Source organism: Scophthalmus maximus, chromosome 17, assembly GCF_022379125.1.
Source record: "Scophthalmus maximus strain ysfricsl-2021 chromosome 17, ASM2237912v1, whole genome shotgun sequence".
Taxonomy (NCBI): domain Eukaryota; kingdom Metazoa; phylum Chordata; class Actinopteri; order Pleuronectiformes; family Scophthalmidae; genus Scophthalmus; species Scophthalmus maximus.
Genome location: NC_061531.1, coordinates 6,752,501 through 6,770,652, shown reverse-complemented (window position 1 = coordinate 6,770,652; position 18,152 = coordinate 6,752,501). Strand labels below are relative to the sequence as shown.

General features: G+C 47.7%; 1 protein-coding gene across 3 annotated transcripts in view; it reads left to right on the top strand.

Moving 5' to 3' along the window:
• The window catches only part of tnrc18 (trinucleotide repeat containing 18), a 47,459-nt gene that overhangs the window by 15,748 nt on the left and 13,559 nt on the right, over positions 1 to 18,152 (top strand). For all 3 annotated transcript variants that reach the window (XM_047327976.1, XM_047327977.1, XM_035614434.2), the window contains 14 exons: positions 2,523 to 2,627; positions 2,997 to 4,925; positions 7,847 to 7,934; positions 8,115 to 8,344; positions 9,686 to 9,832; positions 10,013 to 10,197; positions 11,381 to 11,798; positions 11,951 to 12,937; positions 13,038 to 13,183; positions 13,294 to 13,427; positions 13,562 to 13,675; positions 13,788 to 13,971; positions 14,072 to 14,387; positions 15,274 to 15,486. In XM_047327976.1, coding sequence (XP_047183932.1) covers positions 2,523 to 2,627; positions 2,997 to 4,925; positions 7,847 to 7,934; positions 8,115 to 8,344; positions 9,686 to 9,832; positions 10,013 to 10,197; positions 11,381 to 11,798; positions 11,951 to 12,937; positions 13,038 to 13,183; positions 13,294 to 13,427; positions 13,562 to 13,675; positions 13,788 to 13,971; positions 14,072 to 14,387; positions 15,274 to 15,486 — 5,196 coding nt within the window. The remainder of the gene's footprint in view (positions 1 to 2,522; positions 2,628 to 2,996; positions 4,926 to 7,846; positions 7,935 to 8,114; positions 8,345 to 9,685; positions 9,833 to 10,012; positions 10,198 to 11,380; positions 11,799 to 11,950; positions 12,938 to 13,037; positions 13,184 to 13,293; positions 13,428 to 13,561; positions 13,676 to 13,787; positions 13,972 to 14,071; positions 14,388 to 15,273; positions 15,487 to 18,152) is intronic.

Genomic DNA, 18,152 nt, shown 5'->3' with positions numbered 1-18,152 from the left:
CCTAAATGCATCCTGCGCCACATGTCCACAACCAGCCTCGTACTCTCGCCTGTCATGTGTTACTGTAATCCGTCTTTTTCTCACTCGTTGTTTCTTTTTTTTGAACTTTCTGTCCAGTATGCACTTTGTCTCTGTCTGTGTCCCTCCTGCCCCACTTACCCACACACGTCTCTGTGTATATATATATATATATATATATATATATATATATATATATCCACAAACACAGTATCTTAGTGTGTTTTTGTCCTCACCTTGGTCTCCCTCTCCAGGCCTGTTCGCTATGTGATTGAATGTCTGTTCCCTCCTCATTCCCTGGTGTCTTCCCGTGTCTCCTTATCAAATCTCGCCGGAGAAGAAGGTCAGATAGGAGGGAACACACTTCCCAGAGCCTTTTGGTGCGGCAAAGGGAGAAGGATGAACGGATTCCGTTTGGGATTCATTTTAAAGCAGATTGCATCACCTGTGTGACAGATCTTGGTCACTGCTTTCCAAACACAGCAAATCAGATTATATGTGATGAGGTTTTTTTTTTTTCCTTTCCAAGATTTTTGTCCGGAGTTTACTTTCTTCCATTCGGAGACAGTTCAAGGGAGCGGCACTAGCCGAGAAATAGTAATAACCCCCCACAAAACAGTAACTCTTTCTTTGTGCTAAGTTAGACTAATTGTAATGAAGGGTATAGTCCAAACTGTCCACTAGAGAGCAAACGGGAGGAGGATGACATTGAACTATACTTTCCCACAGGTCTGTCACTGAGTGTCAGCCGCTGCCATGACGCACCCTGGTCGACTTAAACTAAGCCAGAGGAGGGGGGGGTGAAGAATGTATGGACTTCAGACGTTCGCCTTAAAGTTGAGCCTCAGCTGAGGCCTGAGTTTATAAAGCTAAAGAAGCTAAATCCTTGTCACCGCCTCAAAGAGATTCTTAATACCTGGTGACTGGCTTTAGTGGCAGCTAAAGTTACTCCGAGCTGGAGAGGTTTCTGGGCGGCAGCTACTCTGGATGTGCCCGCGATGCACCTCAGCAGCAGCAGCAGCAGCAGCAGCAGCAGCAGCAGGAACGCCCCGTATCAAAGCTGCTAGAGATCAAGGTTAGCAGTTAGCTGCGGTTGAAGGAAGCTTTGCAAGAAACCCATCCTGCATTCCTTTGCTCTCGTCACATCATTCCTCTTATATTTCTGTCCCCCTTCGCCCTCCGCTAGCCGCCGACACCCCCGCCGCCCGTCTCAATTTCTGCCTCACGAAAAGCGAGAGGAGACAGATTTATACTTCAGATTTGCTCCCTGACGCTTCATGCTGCAACAGCAGCGGTGTCTCTGATACTTCTGGGAATGGCTGGACTGTGGGAACAGGGAATGTCTCACTCTTTCTGGGTGGCTGTTTTTTCTTTTCCTTTTTTTTTTTTTTCAAACTTGAGGCTTAACATAGTGTCATCAGCCAGCGTCAGATTTGCAGCCAGCTTGGCCCTAACACAGACATCCAGAGCATTACACCAGAGTGCAAGGCTTTGTCTATATTAAGATCTGGTCTCTGAGAGCAGCAGCTGGCTGACGGGCAGACTCCTGCTCACCGCTCACGAACAAAATGAATTGTCTTAGGTGACGTGGGACTGTTTTCCTAAACAAATGAGTCAGTGTGGAAAGTTTAACAAGACAAAAGCTGATCAGAATCCAAGCTGATGTGTTGTTTCATCCGACCAACATCAGTTTGCAATGATATAAAAGAGAAAAGCAGCAAATCCTCACATTGGAGAAATTGGCTGAAATGATGATTAAAAACCTCAAAATATTTGCCAACTAATTTGCTGCCGATCAAGGAAATGATTCTTCAACTAATCATTTCAGCTCTGAAATATTGTTGCCACTTCCTGATTTGGGAAGATGATCTTACAACTTTTGATGATGCGATGTAGAATTCAGGCCTCCCCCTCGCCTGAATGTTCCGGAAACTTTCCTGCTGATGTGAACGTGTCTGACCCGGACAATCTCCTGCTGCCTTCTTCATCTGTGAACGGCAAACTCCGGAAAATGTCCGGACCCAATTTTCTAGACATTTTCTGGTGTTTAAAAAATGTCTTATGTTCATCCTTGTGTACAGCAGCTAATGGTTACAACCTGAACCTAATAACAGAAGAAACGTCAAACAAAAGTTTCCTACCGTCAACGAACAGTTTACTTTCATCCGCTGTTTTTCAGCAATATGGCGTCAACAACTCGGAAAGTTGTGTATCAAAACATTCTCCGACATCCAGGTGGTTCTGACTCAAGTGGGCGTTCGTATGAATTTCCCCATTAACTTCTTTTTGCAATTATTCCAACATCACATGAATGCACCATCAATCTAAGTAGTAATATTCTGTTTGTTGGCTGACAGCAGAAAATCCTTCTCTCCACATACTCAAGGGTCGTCCTAATTCTCCAAATGACACAGGTCATGATATTTACACTAATGGCATATTACTGGTGTTATTTGTTTAATCTGCAAACATGTGACATTTTTCCTTTGTTCGTGTGTCTTCAGGTTACCCCCCGCTGCCCAGCAGCCTGTACTCCAGCCCCTACCTGTCTCTGGGGCACCTCGATCCTCCCTCGCTGTCCCAGCACACTCTCTACGACTCACATAAAGGTCAGTCACTGTCACCGAAAACATTCATGGAGACTAATGGCTAAATTAAGAGTGCACGTCCTTTCATATCCTGCAATACAGTAGTGGAATTAGTGTTCAGCCTTTTTATTTTAGTGAGAAGACATGCAGCCACAATCGTTCGGCTGACAAGTGGACCAGTTATGAGGCAACTTCTTTTATTTTCTTGCTATAAAGTAGTGTTGTTTTTTTCAGCAGATCTACTATAAGTCTTTTACTGTGACATTTTCTTAGCAAGCTGACATTTAAATATTCATATTTTTCACATCTGCCTGTCTGCTGCAGTCTGCAGGAATCTTTGGCTTCTGCTTGTTTTTTAGACTCATGTCTTTCATGTTCTGTATGTTGCAGAGGGTTTTTACCTACAAGCCTCCCTAAGGCAGTCCCCTCTCCATCCACCGCCTGCGCCATCTGCCCCGTCCAGCTCTACACCCCCTCAGAGGACATCCCGGGATTGCGGTAGGGACCGTCTCTACCGGGCTGAGAGGGAGAGAGAGAGGGAGCGTGAGCGGTCAAGAGAGGAGCAGCGACCCCACAGTGTGGTCGACCTGACGCAAGATCGGAGGAGCGAGGAGGAGCGCCGGGCAAGGAGTGGAGACCGGGAACGTGAAAAAGAAAGGGATCGGGACACGGAGAGAGACAGAGATGGATGGTGTTTTCATCCTCACCTCCACCAGCAGAAATCACACTCTCAGGCCTCCACAGTGGAGGCCAGACCCAGGCCATCACCTCCACAGCCCTCCTTCCCTTCAGGTGGGCATGCTGGGAGGTTCCACGGACCAGAAACTGACAGGGGGGGGCGTGATGAAGAGGGCGTCTCTCGACCCCATCACAACCATAACGCAAATCACTCAAACACTCTATCAGACAGACTGAGACGCAATGACTCAGCGGCTACGTCCGCTGGGAACCTCCAACTCTCTTACGCCCTTCCCCCTGCGCTCCAGCCCTGTGTCGCTGGTCTGCCCCACACCTCTGCACCCAGAGACCCTATCAGAGAGCAGCGAGTCAGCGCACCGACATATGTGCCTTCTGTGGAGGTTTACGACGAGCGGGCCGGGCCCATCCAGATCGCCTCACAGGCCCGTGACAACAAACACAGCGACAAACACAGAGACCGAGAGCGTGTAAGAGACCAAGAGCGTGAAAGAGACAGAGACCGAGAGCGTGAAAGAGACAGAGACCATGAGAGAGACAGGGAGCGTGAACAGGAGAGAATCAGAGAGCGTGAACGGGAGAGAGTCAGGGAGCTAGAACGGGAGAGAGATCGGGAGAGGGAGAGCTACAGGTTTCCTCAGAGGAGCCTGATGGATCATCCTCGACTCTCCCAGTCTGGCGATTCAGGCAATCAAAGAGAGGAAGGCTCTGTTATTTGTTCCAACGGTTCATTTGCGAAGCGGGGCCAGGACACAACATATTCCTCCAGTCAATCAAGGTACAGCCCTGAGACCAGGGACATCTCGCAACACTCAATCCGATTGGGTATAGAGCGGGCGGGGGCGGAGCCTAAGTGGAATAACATCAGCCCGTTGGCCAACTATGCCACCAATCACATGGCTGCTCTGGCAGCCCAACACGGACACACACTCCCCTCACCCCACAGCCAACCTACACAGACACAAATGTCCCATTCCCCTCATACGTCCCACCGGCCCAACAATAACCCACACTCTCACAGCCACTCTCCCCAGACACATACCCCCCAACACGGACATGGGCGTGCAGGTGAGGAGGGGGGTCAGAGACGCTACCTGGACCCATCCGCTCTCTACCGACCTGGGGGCTCTCTGGCGGGAGGGTCTAGTGGTGGAGAGCGAGGTGGGGGATCTGACTCGGACCCCTCGGAGGTTTCAGCCATGCAGAGTCTGATTAAATATAGTGGGAACTTTGCCGCTGAAGGTCCTGGGTCGTCCAGGCACGCCGCGGACGGCCGAGGGCCCTTTGGAGGTCTGGGTAACATTGGCACGGAAGCTGAGAGAGAGAGGGAGCGGGAAAAAGAGCGGGAGAGGGAGAGGGAAAGAGAGAGGGAGAGAGACAGGGAAAGGATAGCAGTCGGATCAGGGGGTTCAGGGGCGTTGAGGGTTCCTCCCCAGCTGAAGAGGGAGCAGGAGCGACCGGACAGCGCCCGCTCATTTGGCCGGGAGGGGGATGGCGAGGTGCGCCACCCTCCAGTTGGTATCGCCGTTGCTGTGGCCCGGCAGAGGGACAGTGGGAGCACCAGTAAACCAACCAGTGGACCTTCAGACACACAGAGACCCCTACTCCAATCATCTATTAAAGGTAAGTTTCTTGAAAATGTCCATGTGCCTTCTCACATTAAGCCACTCCGGACCAGGAAAATGTTTTCGGACCTCAGTACATGTCTGAAATCTACTTATTGTGGATGTGATAAAACTCGGATGCACAATCTGGTAAAAACTCCAGTAAAAGCTTGTTAGATGCACAAATGAGAAGTGGACAATTTCTGTATTAAAAGGACACTGATGTATCCACTTTCTGGTATTTCCATTTTTCATTGGCTTTAGGTTTTAACACTAGTAGCCGTCACATGGTGAAAGTCACTCCGCTGATCTCACCAGTTACTTTATGTTTAAGTTTCTGGCAAGTTAAACCAAGTGTACTTAATATATTTGAAACGCTTTACTAATATACTTTCTCCTGCCTCTGCTTTGGCCTCTCGGCGGTGGCTCCTGTCAGAATGGCCCTGTCGGGAACACAGATCCCCTTTAGTTAAATGAACCAAGAAGACATGATTCCTCATTTTGGTTTCTGTGAATTGACAGCAGGATTCATTTCCTTTCAGAACAACGTCATATTTCCTTAGCTCCCGTTTGACTTTGAGCCGTTCATGCATGTAACGTGACTGTAATAGTTAAAATAACTTTTTTGCTAATCATGTCATGGGATGAATTTTGTTGAAAGGCTCTTCTTGGCAAGTCACTTGGCTCTCTGTGCTGCATAGCAATTCCTGCCATAGTGCTCTCTATTCTCGGACGTCAAGGTCATTCAGCGACAGTGCTCCCACTCCATCTATCTTTCCCTTCTCTCTCTCTCTCCCTCTCCTTTGCTCTGCACATTTTCGTTTCCTCCTTCCTCAACTGTTTCCTCCTCCTCTGAGGTTTCCCACTTCGTCCCACCTCAGGCCCACTTCTCTTTCTCCACTCTTTTCTTCGGGCCCCACCTCCACCCTCTCTGCATTAAACATTTCATTACAGAGTGAAGCTAAAAGCTACAAACAAGCCTTGAATTACAATAAGACCATGAGTGCGTTGCTAAGCAATGGATCAGTCTTGAGAGCGATGGAGTCCGTGTCCGTGTCCGTGTCCGTGTGTGTGTGTGTGTGTGTGTGTGTGTGTGTGTGTGTGTGTGTGTGTGTGTGTGTGTGTGTGTGTGTGTGTGTGTGTGTGTGTGTGTGTGTGTGTGTGTGTGTGTGTGTGTGTGTGTGTGTGTGTGTGTGTGTGTGCGTGCGTGCGTGCGTGCGTAAGAGGGAATTGTGTGTGTTTCAGTGAAGATGTTTATGTATCTGAATGTGCACGTCATGCACGCACATGCTTCCCTGTTGGGGGTTTATTCATTTTCTTGCTTGAGCAGAGCGATTGATTTAACAGCATCAGTCCCTCGTGCTAAGAAGTGCTCTAAATATATGGCTGTGGATTTACACTGAAAACACAAACAGATGGACGAAAGAACGGATGGATGCATTGGTTTATTGGATGGATGGATAGATAGAGGAAGGCAGGATGGAGAAGAAGGATGTGCTAATGATAAGAGACGGACAGATGGACCTAGATCGATAGGTTGATGGACGGAAAGCGAGAGGTATGTCAGGAAGTAAAGAAGTTAAGAGTGCGAGGTGGAGAGAAGGCCAGCGTTGGAGGAGTGGAGAGAATGAGGGGGCGTGCAGCACTAATCGCTGGTTTTCTGATGCGGGGAGGATAGCATGTGGGACAGGCTCCCTGTAACCTTGGTAACAGTCTTGAAACCTTTCCTGCGGAGCATGTCAGGGATTGTTAAAGTCTCTTGTCCCTTTATGCAGGCTTCACACACACGCACACTTCTAGAGCAGAACTGAAGGATTCTGCACACTTGTATAAAACCTTTCTGCTGCTCAGGGACCTTCAGTCAGCGTTGATGAGATGGAAGAGGGTTAAATGGAAAGTGCGAGGAGGAGATCCTCATGTTTATTCTGGATGGCTTGGTTGAGTGCTGCTGCTGCTGCTGCTGCTTTCCTCCTTTTTTTTTCTTTTCTCCACTCTCCATCTCAGTGGTTTGCCGCTGGCTCTCATAGTAAGCAGCATGGGGTTTAAGACTGCCTGTTTGTATATCAAGGCAGTAGAAGAGATGTTCACACATCTCCCGTGGCACAAGACTAATAACTGATGAGAGCTGACACTCAGTGAGACCTGCCACTCCATTTGTGTGTGTGTGTGTGTGTGTGTGTGTGTGTGTGTGTGTGTGTGTGTGTGTGTGTGTGTGTGTGTGTGTGTGTGTGTGTGTGTGTGTGTGTGTGTGTGTGTGTGTGTGTGTTTGTGCAGAGTGCATATAATCTTTGTGTTCAGGCTGCAGCCCAACACCCTGACTTCTCCCTATATCCCCTCCATTGTCATGCTTTCCCCCTCTAATTTTTCTCAACACGTATATCTTTCAGATCCTTCTTTTTTAGCTCACGCTATTTTCTTTTAATGTATATGTTACCAGTAGGATTAGTGATTTAAGACTCAAAAGAGTGGTTGCTGGAAATCAGCTCACTTCTCTGGAGCCAAAACCCAATATCTCATCATTCCCAGAATGTTTATTCTACAAGTCGCATATGCATTTTGATCTCAGTGTCAGGTGAGTGAGTTGAGAAACGAAAGGCATTTCTTCTGGAGCCTCTCATACCTATAACAAACTGCTTATTTTGTGAAGAGTTATTCAAGCTCACAGTCTTCCCGTGTGTCCGTCTGAGTCTGGCCTTGGCCAGCATTGATAACAAAGAAGGAGTTTATGTGCAGATAACAAATAATGAGTGTAACAAATAATGGGGTTTTGCGTTGGGAAGAAAATTCACATCAGAGCACCGAGCCGTTCCCACCGGCTGTGTCAGCAAACTCAGGTACATAAAGTGTAATAAGTGCATGTCACACAATAAATATTGGAATCCCTCACTTAACAACCCCATCGAATCTTTTTCTCATCCCCTTTGCCTGAACCCGTCACAGATGAGGAGCGAGGGGAGGACCGCGCTCGTCACCATGACGACAGACTTCTGGCGTGTCGGCTGGAGCGCGAGCAGGAGAAAGTGCTCAGGTGAGCGAGTTCGACCTACCACACCTGTCATTTTTCCCCTTGTGCAAAGCATCGTTATTGATGGATTCAATCCAGTGTTGGAGGTTAAACATGACAAACTTCAGCAGTTTTTTACATTTTGGTCATAAAATCTACTTCTGAACGCTGCATTTAGTAACAATGTGTCATGTTTCCCCTCAGAGAGTCCAAAGGGCTGGCAGACTTTACTCAAATGCACCAGGCCCCTTTGTCTGGCGGCCTGACACCCAGTATGATGACACCCAGCCTCATGACCCCCAACCTTATGGTGACAGGAGGGGCTGCCCTGGGGGGAGCAGGGCGTTGGCCTCCCGACCCCTCAACTCTGACCTCTCACCCGTGGATGCCCCGGCCAGGAGCCCCCCCAGTCTGGCTCTCCAGCACGCCATACAGTATGTGGACATGACACGTGAATTAGGACACATGCCAACAGCTACGAGCGCTTGTTTAGATGTTCTTGAGATTGCACTTAACATTCCCCAAAAGTTAGTTTCACCTGTTGTCTGTTCAGCGATTTTTAAGAATTCCAAGACTTTTATTAGGATTAAATTGGTTAATAAGCTTTAGAGTTCAAAATAGTTTTGACTTTAAATTATCTGTACCAGCGATAACACCTGCTTTGGGATGGATGTTATTGGGTTTGTGGTAGTCAGAGTCTGAGTGCACTGGTCCTAGGTAAAAGAAGAAATAAAGAAAAAGGACTTATTTTGGACAATTTCGCCACTGAGAAAAAAAATCCCTGTACACATCACATTCCTTACAACTCATTTGCTCTAAAAGTGGAAAAAAGATCAAAAGTTGAGCAAAATTTAATCATATGGTTAAGAATTATGGTGCGGCAGACACATGACACACCGGCCTGATTATTCTGGTGGGTCGCGACTCAAGAATGTTCAGAACCACTGGGTAAGATAAAACACATAACGTAACCCACCCTAATGTTCTTACTGCTGATGTAATGACAAGTAACACAGCTTCATTGTATTGGGTGTTGTCATCGCAGCAATGGGGACATTAAACTAAAACTAATGTTTGTCTACTTGGAGATAAATGACCTGCCATGTACATTAGGGGTCAGCCTGCCAGATGTGGCATTAGTCGTACAGTAGTTTTCACCGTTGCCTCTTCAGAAGGCTTCTTGTGTCATCAGTTATCTGACCTGTTGCTAAAGATGGAGTGTAAATCAGCCCAACGCCCAACACACGGTGGGCCTGCGTTGCTTTAGCCTCCTCTGATTGGTGCAGCGGAAAGGGGAGGTGCCGTGTCTCTTGTCGAGTGGCTCTGCCCAGCCGCGGCCTTCTGAGGGTTAAGTGCCACAGACATTCCCGATCTTTACAGGACATTCCAGACCTCCTCCTCCTCCTCCTCCTCCTCCATCACTCGCTGTCCAGAAATAACAGCATCGGGACACATACTCGCATACTTCTGTGTAGCGTCAAAATGCCGTCGGAAAACATGGGAGACACTCGCACGCAAACACACACACACACACAAATGTACGCAGAGCTCCCCAAGGGCCGACTCGGTCTAGACACAAGGGTGAACAATTCCTCCCAAAAGCAGCCAAATTCAGTGTGCGCTCTCATTTCTGACTCCATTTTGGCGTCAGTGTGGGTATAAATACTGGATGAAGGATGATGCTGAGTAAATGTTTGGTTTACCGTGACATTTCTTCCCCCCCTCTCACTCTCTCTAACTCTCTCTCCTTTTTCTTCCCCTCCCGTCCAACTCAGGCCTCGGTCCCTCCTCACTCCACCAGACCCTCCCCCCAGGCTACCCGCCCTCTCTGCCAGGCTCCTTGCCACCTTCCTACCAGTTTGCCAGGGACCCACAGTCTGGACAACTAATAGTCATCCCTACTGAACACCTGCAACACTATGGTATGAGTGCCGCTCTCTGTGCGGGCGTTTGTGCGTCTGCAAGAACTGTACATAAGAAAATGCTATTGTGGACTGTTTATCAGTGTTTTTTTCGCCGGTGGGTGCTGTGATGCGCTGTAAACATGATTATCCTCCCGAGTTCACTTGTCTTCCTCGTGCCTTCTTTCACCTGCCCCACAGGAGGTGACGTGCTGGAGCGTGGAGCCCCGGTGTGGTCGGGGGTGTACGGTACAGGCAGCTCGCTGCAGCACGCTGCCCAGCTCCAGCTGCTCTCCCAGCACCAGATGCTGCGGCAACAGGAGCTGCTCATGATCCAGCAGCACACGGCGCAGGTCCTGGAGTTGCAGAGGAGTGCACAGCTAGTCGTAAGTGGCCACTACTATCTACCGAAAGACATTTACACTCCAACATATCCGAACACAGCCAAACAAACAAACAAAAAAAACCCCAAAACTTAATGCGTCCATTTTTGGAGGGTGTGCGAGTTTCCCTTGGTTGCATTTGTGCGAGTTCATGATGATGGGTGGCTCAGTCAGTATTTCCCTGCCTCCCCTGAAGGTACGCGTGGAAAAGGCAGATATTATTACACACGTCCATAAACCCACATTCAAAATTTACAGCAACACTCTAAAGGATAAGATATTTTCTTTATTTGAATCATTATAAAAAAAAAATCCACAAGAAGACCAAAACCGACAGCTCAATGGCGTCCATAATTCGGAACCTTATTATTTAAATGTGTTCATCTTTGACTGTTTGTTGAGTGTTAGTGTTTTCTCACTTTGAGAGCAAATGGCATGAACATGATGAATCCTGTGATTTTTATTTTTTTATTTTGGTGAACGGCCAGAACAGCCCCAACTCGTGCACACAGACTTTGACTCTCATAAACACACTCAACAACATTCAGATCTTATCAGTGGAACAGATAATATAATGTAAAAACATTTTTTTTTCTCCACAACCATCTGGCGACCCCCCAGAAATTATCTCTCAACCGCCATGTTTGACAATCACTGGTTTAGATAAAATTTCTCTCAGCAGCGTCATAAATAGCGTAGGGTAAGAGCAGTGACTAGCATGCGCAACAATCAATAGGCCTACACTGCAAGATCACATGATTCAATAGCAAAATATAGTCTTAAAATGGCAATAATATCTTTTATCGCAATAATTTCTGGGTTAATATATCGTCCTACCAACAAACAACTTCCCTCTCCTGTCAGTGGCACTTAGCCCCAATCCCATTTAGTCCCCAGTAAATATATACATTTTTATTTTCAAAAAAGGATCAGTATTTTTTTCAAACAGATGTGCATTTAACAAACTCAAACAGCAGAGTTTTTAGTGCATGAATTCCATAATTATTTTTAGCTACGAGGTAAAATACACATTTGTTGCTCTAGTGCATATTTACAGCAGCAGGAGGATACTGTCTTGGGGATCTGAACAGTGCAAACACAAATATTCTTGCCCTAAATCACCGTCTCACATCATACATGCACTGCACACGTTCTGCACACACAACGAGGCTGTCTTGTGTTCCAGGAGCGTTTAAAGGCCAGCGAGCACCGACCAGAAATGGAAGACAAAGCAGACAAGCGGAACACAGAACCCAAACCCAGACCCTCCTCGATATCTTCACCGTCTCCCTCACCCGTTCTGCATCCCCGCAAACCGCCCCCTCCGTCTCGCACGCCGACCCCGTCCACGTCCTCCCTCACCCCGCTGCCTCCGCTCCCCTCACCGGTGACCACCCTCAAGTCGGAGGAAGTGGGGCAGAGAGTGCTGGCGCGCTCACCCGCGCCCCTGCCTCACCCGCCTTCCCCCTGCTCAGCCTCGCCACCCCCATCCTCCCCACGGCGGCCTAAACAGGAGGTGGTTGAGGAGGAGGGGGCGGTGGAACGGAGGGAGCAGAGGGAGGGAAAGAAGCCGGGCTCTGGGCCCTTTCAGGGCATCTACTCTGGTGAGTCTTTCTATGAGCTACTCTGGACTAACATAAGGCTGGATAGATAACACGATGAATTCAGTTGTGTGAATGAATGAGGGATGATTGAGCGATGGATTAATGAGGCCATTGCTTGATATTGTATGAAACTTGTGTTTTTTTCTTTACAGATGTTCCCCCAGGTTACCCTTACCAGTCTATCACTGCCCCTTTTGGCTCACCTTTCCCCTCTTATCACATCCCAGCACCCACAGGGACAAACACAGAACTTGTCCCCACCCACAGCTCCCGCTCTCCACCCTCAGCTGCCCCGTTGCCCTCAGCGCACCTCCATTCAAGGCTCCTGGACATGGATGTCAAGCCACAGAAACTAGAGCCATCAAAGATGGGATCTTTCCTCAAAAAGGAACCCGGCGTGGAGCGGCCTCAGCTGGACATGACGCCAGAACCTCTGGGTCCCCTTCGCCGGAGCCGCAGCCCCATCCGAGCCAGCCAAGACAGTGAGACAGATGTGGAAGCCCCAAAGCCCAAGCCCCAGCCTCAGCCGCTACCACTGCACGTCCCCAGTCCTCCACCGCAACAATGTAAAAGGCTAGAAGAAGCCAGGGAAGAACAGAAGGAAGGGGGCCAAATAAAAATGGAAGTGTCATCTTACCCCTGTCAGGCAGCATATCCTTTACCCCCTCCACTCACAGAAGCTGAGCCCAAACCAAAGGCCGTCAAGGATCTAGAGCGAACGCGATATCCACCATGCATCACTGCAGATTCAGACTGCCAGGAATCTACTCAGAACAATGTGCTCCTCAAGCAAACCACCAGCACCGTGTGTGAACAAGAACGGCCAGACACTCTAATCGACTCGCACACTCCTAGTCACAAAGAAATTGCCGCCGACATCCCAGTTTATTCTCCTGCCACCTCCAACTCTCCGCTCCCGCTGCTCTTCGGCCCCGAGGATCCCATGGCAGGGATGCTCGCCCTGCTGACCGCCAGTGAGATGGCCACCCAAGCCCGCCCCGACACCCCACCCGCCCCAATACTCCTACCACAGATAGAAAACCTTCCCGCAGGGCCCCTGGAGATGGTGGCACTCGAGGGGATGGCTCTGCTCAGCCAAATGGCCCAGAGAGAGATGGAGCAAATAAACCAGGGGCAAGGTGAGTAGATATGACAAAGTGAGGGTTGAGAGTTGGAAAACACATAAGAGGATGAAAGAAGTTGAAGTACTCACATCAACCCTCTCTGCATCCCATCCAGATTTGACATTGGAGGGCCTGGACTGTCTTCTTGAGGCAAGTAGACAGATCCTGTTGGAGGCCATAGAGAAACAGTCCCACATTGATCTGCCCAGAACACTGGACCCCAGTAAGAAGTACAGCTGGAGGCAGAGGAAGGAGGAGCCGGTAAAATGAACTAACTTTTTTTGGTCACTCAATGATGAAAATACACCAGTCTGTTGTGACAGAGTTGTACCTTTTCTTCTTGTCTTATCCTTTATCCCTCCTCTCTGCAGCTGTATGGTAAAATGTCTGTGGACATGCTGGACGCAGTGGAAGTGGAATATCGTGTCCACCTGGCCGAGCTGCAGAAGACGTACAGGGAGAAGCAGAGAGATCTGAGCAAGCTGCAGCGACGCAGGGACAAGCAGTGAGTGCTGCTGATCACAGCTCACACCCATTGAAACCACATTGAAAATGAATAAATAACTCTGATACACACCTGCAGAGAAAACTGCTCCCACATCTCCAACCCAAACAAACATGCTCTTTTATGTCTGTCAGAGAGCGACAGCAGCAGGAGGACGAGAGGCGGAGTCTCACCAGACGGGGCAGGGGGCGACCCAGGAAGAGAAAACATTTGGCCACAACTCCCAAACTGGACAGCAGGCCTGGAAAGTGAGTGAAGACGTGACCCCCCCTCTTGTCCCCCGTTTCGTTTTGCAGGATTCTTCTCAGACGCGTGTTCAGGTTTTGGCTTCATACAGTGCAAAATATCCGTTTGTCGCAGGGTGGGTAGAACGGTGCAATACTCTGAGGACTCCGAAGCTGGGGAAGGACAGAGGAAGAGGTTCCGCGTGTCCAGAGAGGAGGAGGACACAGAGGCAGGAAGTGGAGGAGTGAAGGTGAAGAAGAAGAAAAAGAAGAAGAAGAGCTGGAATGACCAGGAGCCATCCACCAGTCATGCTCTGGAGGTACCACACATGGAAGTGCTGTGTTTTGATCACAGCAGCAATTTAACACAATCGTTCTGATAAATGTATTTATTTGTTTTTCTTCTTGTGGTGTTCTCAGGTGTTGAGGGCAAAGCGCGGCCATGTGTGTGAGCAGGAGCAGCTGGCGTCAGACCTCGACAGGGCTCTCTCGCTCTCGCAGCTCGGCTCGCTTGGCGCATCCCGAAAACTCGCCTCCAACACAAAATTGGACAAGTCGAAGGGCAAGTCCGCAGACAGTCGGACGAAAGAGCGCACCATGCATTCCCCCGCCAAGGGAGGGAAACAAAACATGGCCGCCAAGGCTTCAACTTCAGAGACCGTCCAGAAGGTGAAAGGTCAGAAGAAGACCACTCTGTTCTCTCCTACGAGATCAGAGCTCAGCAGCTGCTCCAACAGTGAGTACCCAAGGATGAACGGCCTGACGATAACGTTGTCAGATATGAACTGACAGAGTCCAAGTAATGCTGATAGACTTTTATCTGCACCCAGAGTTACAGACAGCAGAACTCTTCTGGTTTTAGTTTTTGCAGGTGATTCATTTCTACTAGTTACAATTTTTTTATCAAACCATATTTTTCCTGTTGTCATTAATGTCCAAGAAAAGACTCAAACCAACAATGGTCCGACTAATGAGTATTATATATAGACTTATCGTATTAATACCTACCAACGCACCAAGTGTGTATTCATCTGCTGTTGAACATACAGATGCAAACAGATGCACCAAAAAATGAAATGATATATTTGTGACCTGTATTTAAGATTTTACATTTAGAGAAGAACCCTTGGTCCCACATAGGAAAGTGAAGTTGGCTGGTATTGGTCTTTTCATGGGATTTTGTTGACAACACTAAACTTTAAGGAACCTGACAGACATATGGTTAGCTCATTTTTTCTACTCAGTACTTTTTTTACTTTAACTAACCATAATTATCATTATCATCTTATCATGTGGTTTATTTCCTCTAGTTCATGAGAATCACTCTTAAGACTTGAAGACTGTTTTATCTTTTTCATCTCAGTCCTTTTTTCCCATTTGTCATTTCTTCTTGACATCGACATGGTGTCATTGCACAACCATTATAGAAAACGTATCACTGGTCAGTTGTTTACCGGGTCCGAACCCATCAGGTCATGCAGTTGTGTTTAGTTAAGTCAGTAGTGGAGAAAACATATTGGCAAAATCTTTTTGATTTTGAGGTCACTTGGAGTTTGTCTCCTTGTTTTCTTTTTTTATCTCTGTGACCTCATGAATCATTAACCACACTCTCTCTGCGCCAGACTCCGATTCAGAGGAGCACAGTTCTGCTCGAGGGGGCTGGCCCCCTCTCTCTGGGACGCGTTCCCACGGCAACCTGACCAGGAAGAGGCGGCCCGGATCGTCGCCGCCGTCCCTGCTGTCCGGCCAGAAGTCTCACAAGAAGAAACACAAGCACTTATCCCTGCTGCTGGAGGAAGCGGGCCTCAGCTCCTCAGACGACTCCTTCGACCAAGGTTACTGACCAAATCTTACCGCCCCTCGCCGCCAAGTCCGACAGTACTGTCTGTGAGCCCCGTCACAGCTCGCGTCTCTGTGTGCTTTTAGCTAAGGCCGCTGTTTTCAGACTGCGCTTTAGCTCGACGAACCCCTACCTCTCTTGCTGCTGGCTTCTCTGCAAAGTTGCCTTTTGAAAAAAGAGTTTAACTATTTCTATGGTGTGTTTTTTTTATTGCCTGGATTGCAACCCGTTTTTTGTAGCATTTGTACATTTGAACAATTGTGTGATTTGTGAGATTTTGTTGTACTACAGTTTGGTACCTATAAGCTTTATTAAAGGTGTTGATTTGATTGGTACAGAACGCAAAGCGCTGTGGTCCTTGTGTCTGCTTCATCTGTCTGTCCGTCTCCCTCAGTCTGTCCAGCTGCCACTGCACTTCACACGTCCTTCAGTGCTCTGTTAGTCAAATATCCCTTTAGCTTTCCTGCAGAGGATTAGAAAACCTTGTTCTAATCCGAGGTTTACATCTGGGAAACTGAAACCTTATTTGTAGAAGAATAATTCGGAGCCTCACACAGAGCTGAATCTGATTGGACAGAAGAATTTTTTTTTCCTGGTCAGAATAAATGGTCATAAAATAAAGAGAAATTTAATGATAGTTGGCTTGGTTTTTTTTTTTTTTTAATGGTTAGCTACATTTATATCAGACTGAGTGTTTTTTGATGACGTGGCCTGGTGTTTGATGTTGTGGGGGAAGTAAATGCACCAGGAGTATCAGATGTTGGGGATATTTGGACAATAGAGCTCCTGTGTCTGTCTACTAAACCTTCAAATAACCCTTTTCCCTTTTACGTTGCTCTCTCAGACACCTTGCTCTGTCCTCTCACCTTTCCCTCCTCACCTCTGACCCTAAACCCCTGCCCTACCCATGATGCTTTGAGTGTCTCTCAGCCTGTTCCATGTGCTTGTGCTGCTGCCACTTCCACATTTCAGAGGCTTGGCAAGGACTAGCGCAGCCTCGAGCCTGTGCTGGCCTCGCTGCGGCTGGTCTACTGTGGCAAACACTTTGCTTAAGCTAGACTTTGCTAAGGCCAGGCTACGCTACGGCTAGGCTGCGCTCTCGCCCGCCGCGCTGCCCCGCCCTGCCCCGCCCTGCCTGAGGCCACACCCCTGTCACCTGCTCTGTAAGTAGGAAGTGCCCCTCCCTCTATTTTTTTTGTTGACCGCTAACATGGACTATGCTGAAATTAAAACTCCTCATACAGAACATTAACTTTTACCTAAATTCTTTTAAAAAAAATCTTTTTATTTTTTTTTCTTACAAATTTTAACTTTTTAATGAGTTGCCATGGTTACCTCCTCCTGCCCAGCTTCATGTCTCCTGATGGCTTGTAAAGGTGTGAAGGAAGGTAACCATGGTTGCTCAAACTTCATATGGAGATAATAGCAAGGGGCCTCACAGGGCTGTCCTCTCAGTGCCTGCTTGTTTGTTTTGTCTGCCTGCCGCTGTTAACACATGGTGGATTCACAGTACAGCATATGCACCAGAGTTTGCCTCCAAAATGAATTGCGACAATTTTATTTAAATTTTTATTTTTATTTGTTGTCTAGAGCCAAAACCAAGGGTCAAACAAGCCACATAAATAAGGAATTCAAGCCTTATGGTTTTGATTCAAGAGTAACTTGACAAACCGACTTGAGTGATTCAACTTCCAACTTGGCTCCAGTGATTCAGAAGTTTGCTCCGGCACGCTGTGACATCACTGCTGATGTCACAGCGTCATAAGTTAAACAAACTTTCAGCCAGAAAAACATCTTTCAGTCGAGCTTCTCTTCATAAAACATTAATAATAACCTAATAATAGCTTATTTTATCAGTTTAATACTTTAAACTTCATACCTTAATGTCAGTGAGACATATTACAAACTGTCATGATTCCAAAGATCTTGTACTGTGCATCTACCCTCAGTGTTAACTCTCTAACCCCCGAGGAGACGCTCCTCCTGCTCCTGTTCATCTGTTGCCGTGGACCAAACTGCTAACTTGCAGCAATACATAGCTAACCAGCAGAATGCTACAGTGTGTGTGTAAATATATATATATAAAAAAACAAAACAAGTGTCTTGGTGAGGTTGAACCGTCAGGCATTGATTTTACAAGTCTCTGGACTCTACTGGAGGGATGACAATCCAAGAGATATTCTCTCATTTGTGTTTTGAGGATGTTGACGGTGGTGGAGAGCACTGTCCCAACGTGTCGGTCCAAACTTTCCCATAGGTGTTCAACTGGGTTGAGATCAGTTGACCGCGACGGCCCATAGCAAATATAGTGGTCATGTTCATCAAACCCTTCAGTGATCCCCCTTGTCAACCTGGAAGAGACCAGGCCCATCAGATCGGAGACGTTTTATCATATGGACAAATTTGTATTGATTTGCAGAGACTCTTCCCTCTAAGGGGACAAGTGGAGCCACCAGATCCCCTCACTCAGTGTGGAGCTCTTTGTGTACATCACACATGCTCATTTGTCAGGAACATGGTGAAGGTTGACTCACCTACCCATGGTTTCTGCTCCACTGAACTCTCAGATGGACATTCATCTTGGTAATGAGGAGATTATACATTAAAACCTTGCTATAATATCCTTACGTACATAACTGTCGACAGACTGTTCTCGCTGAA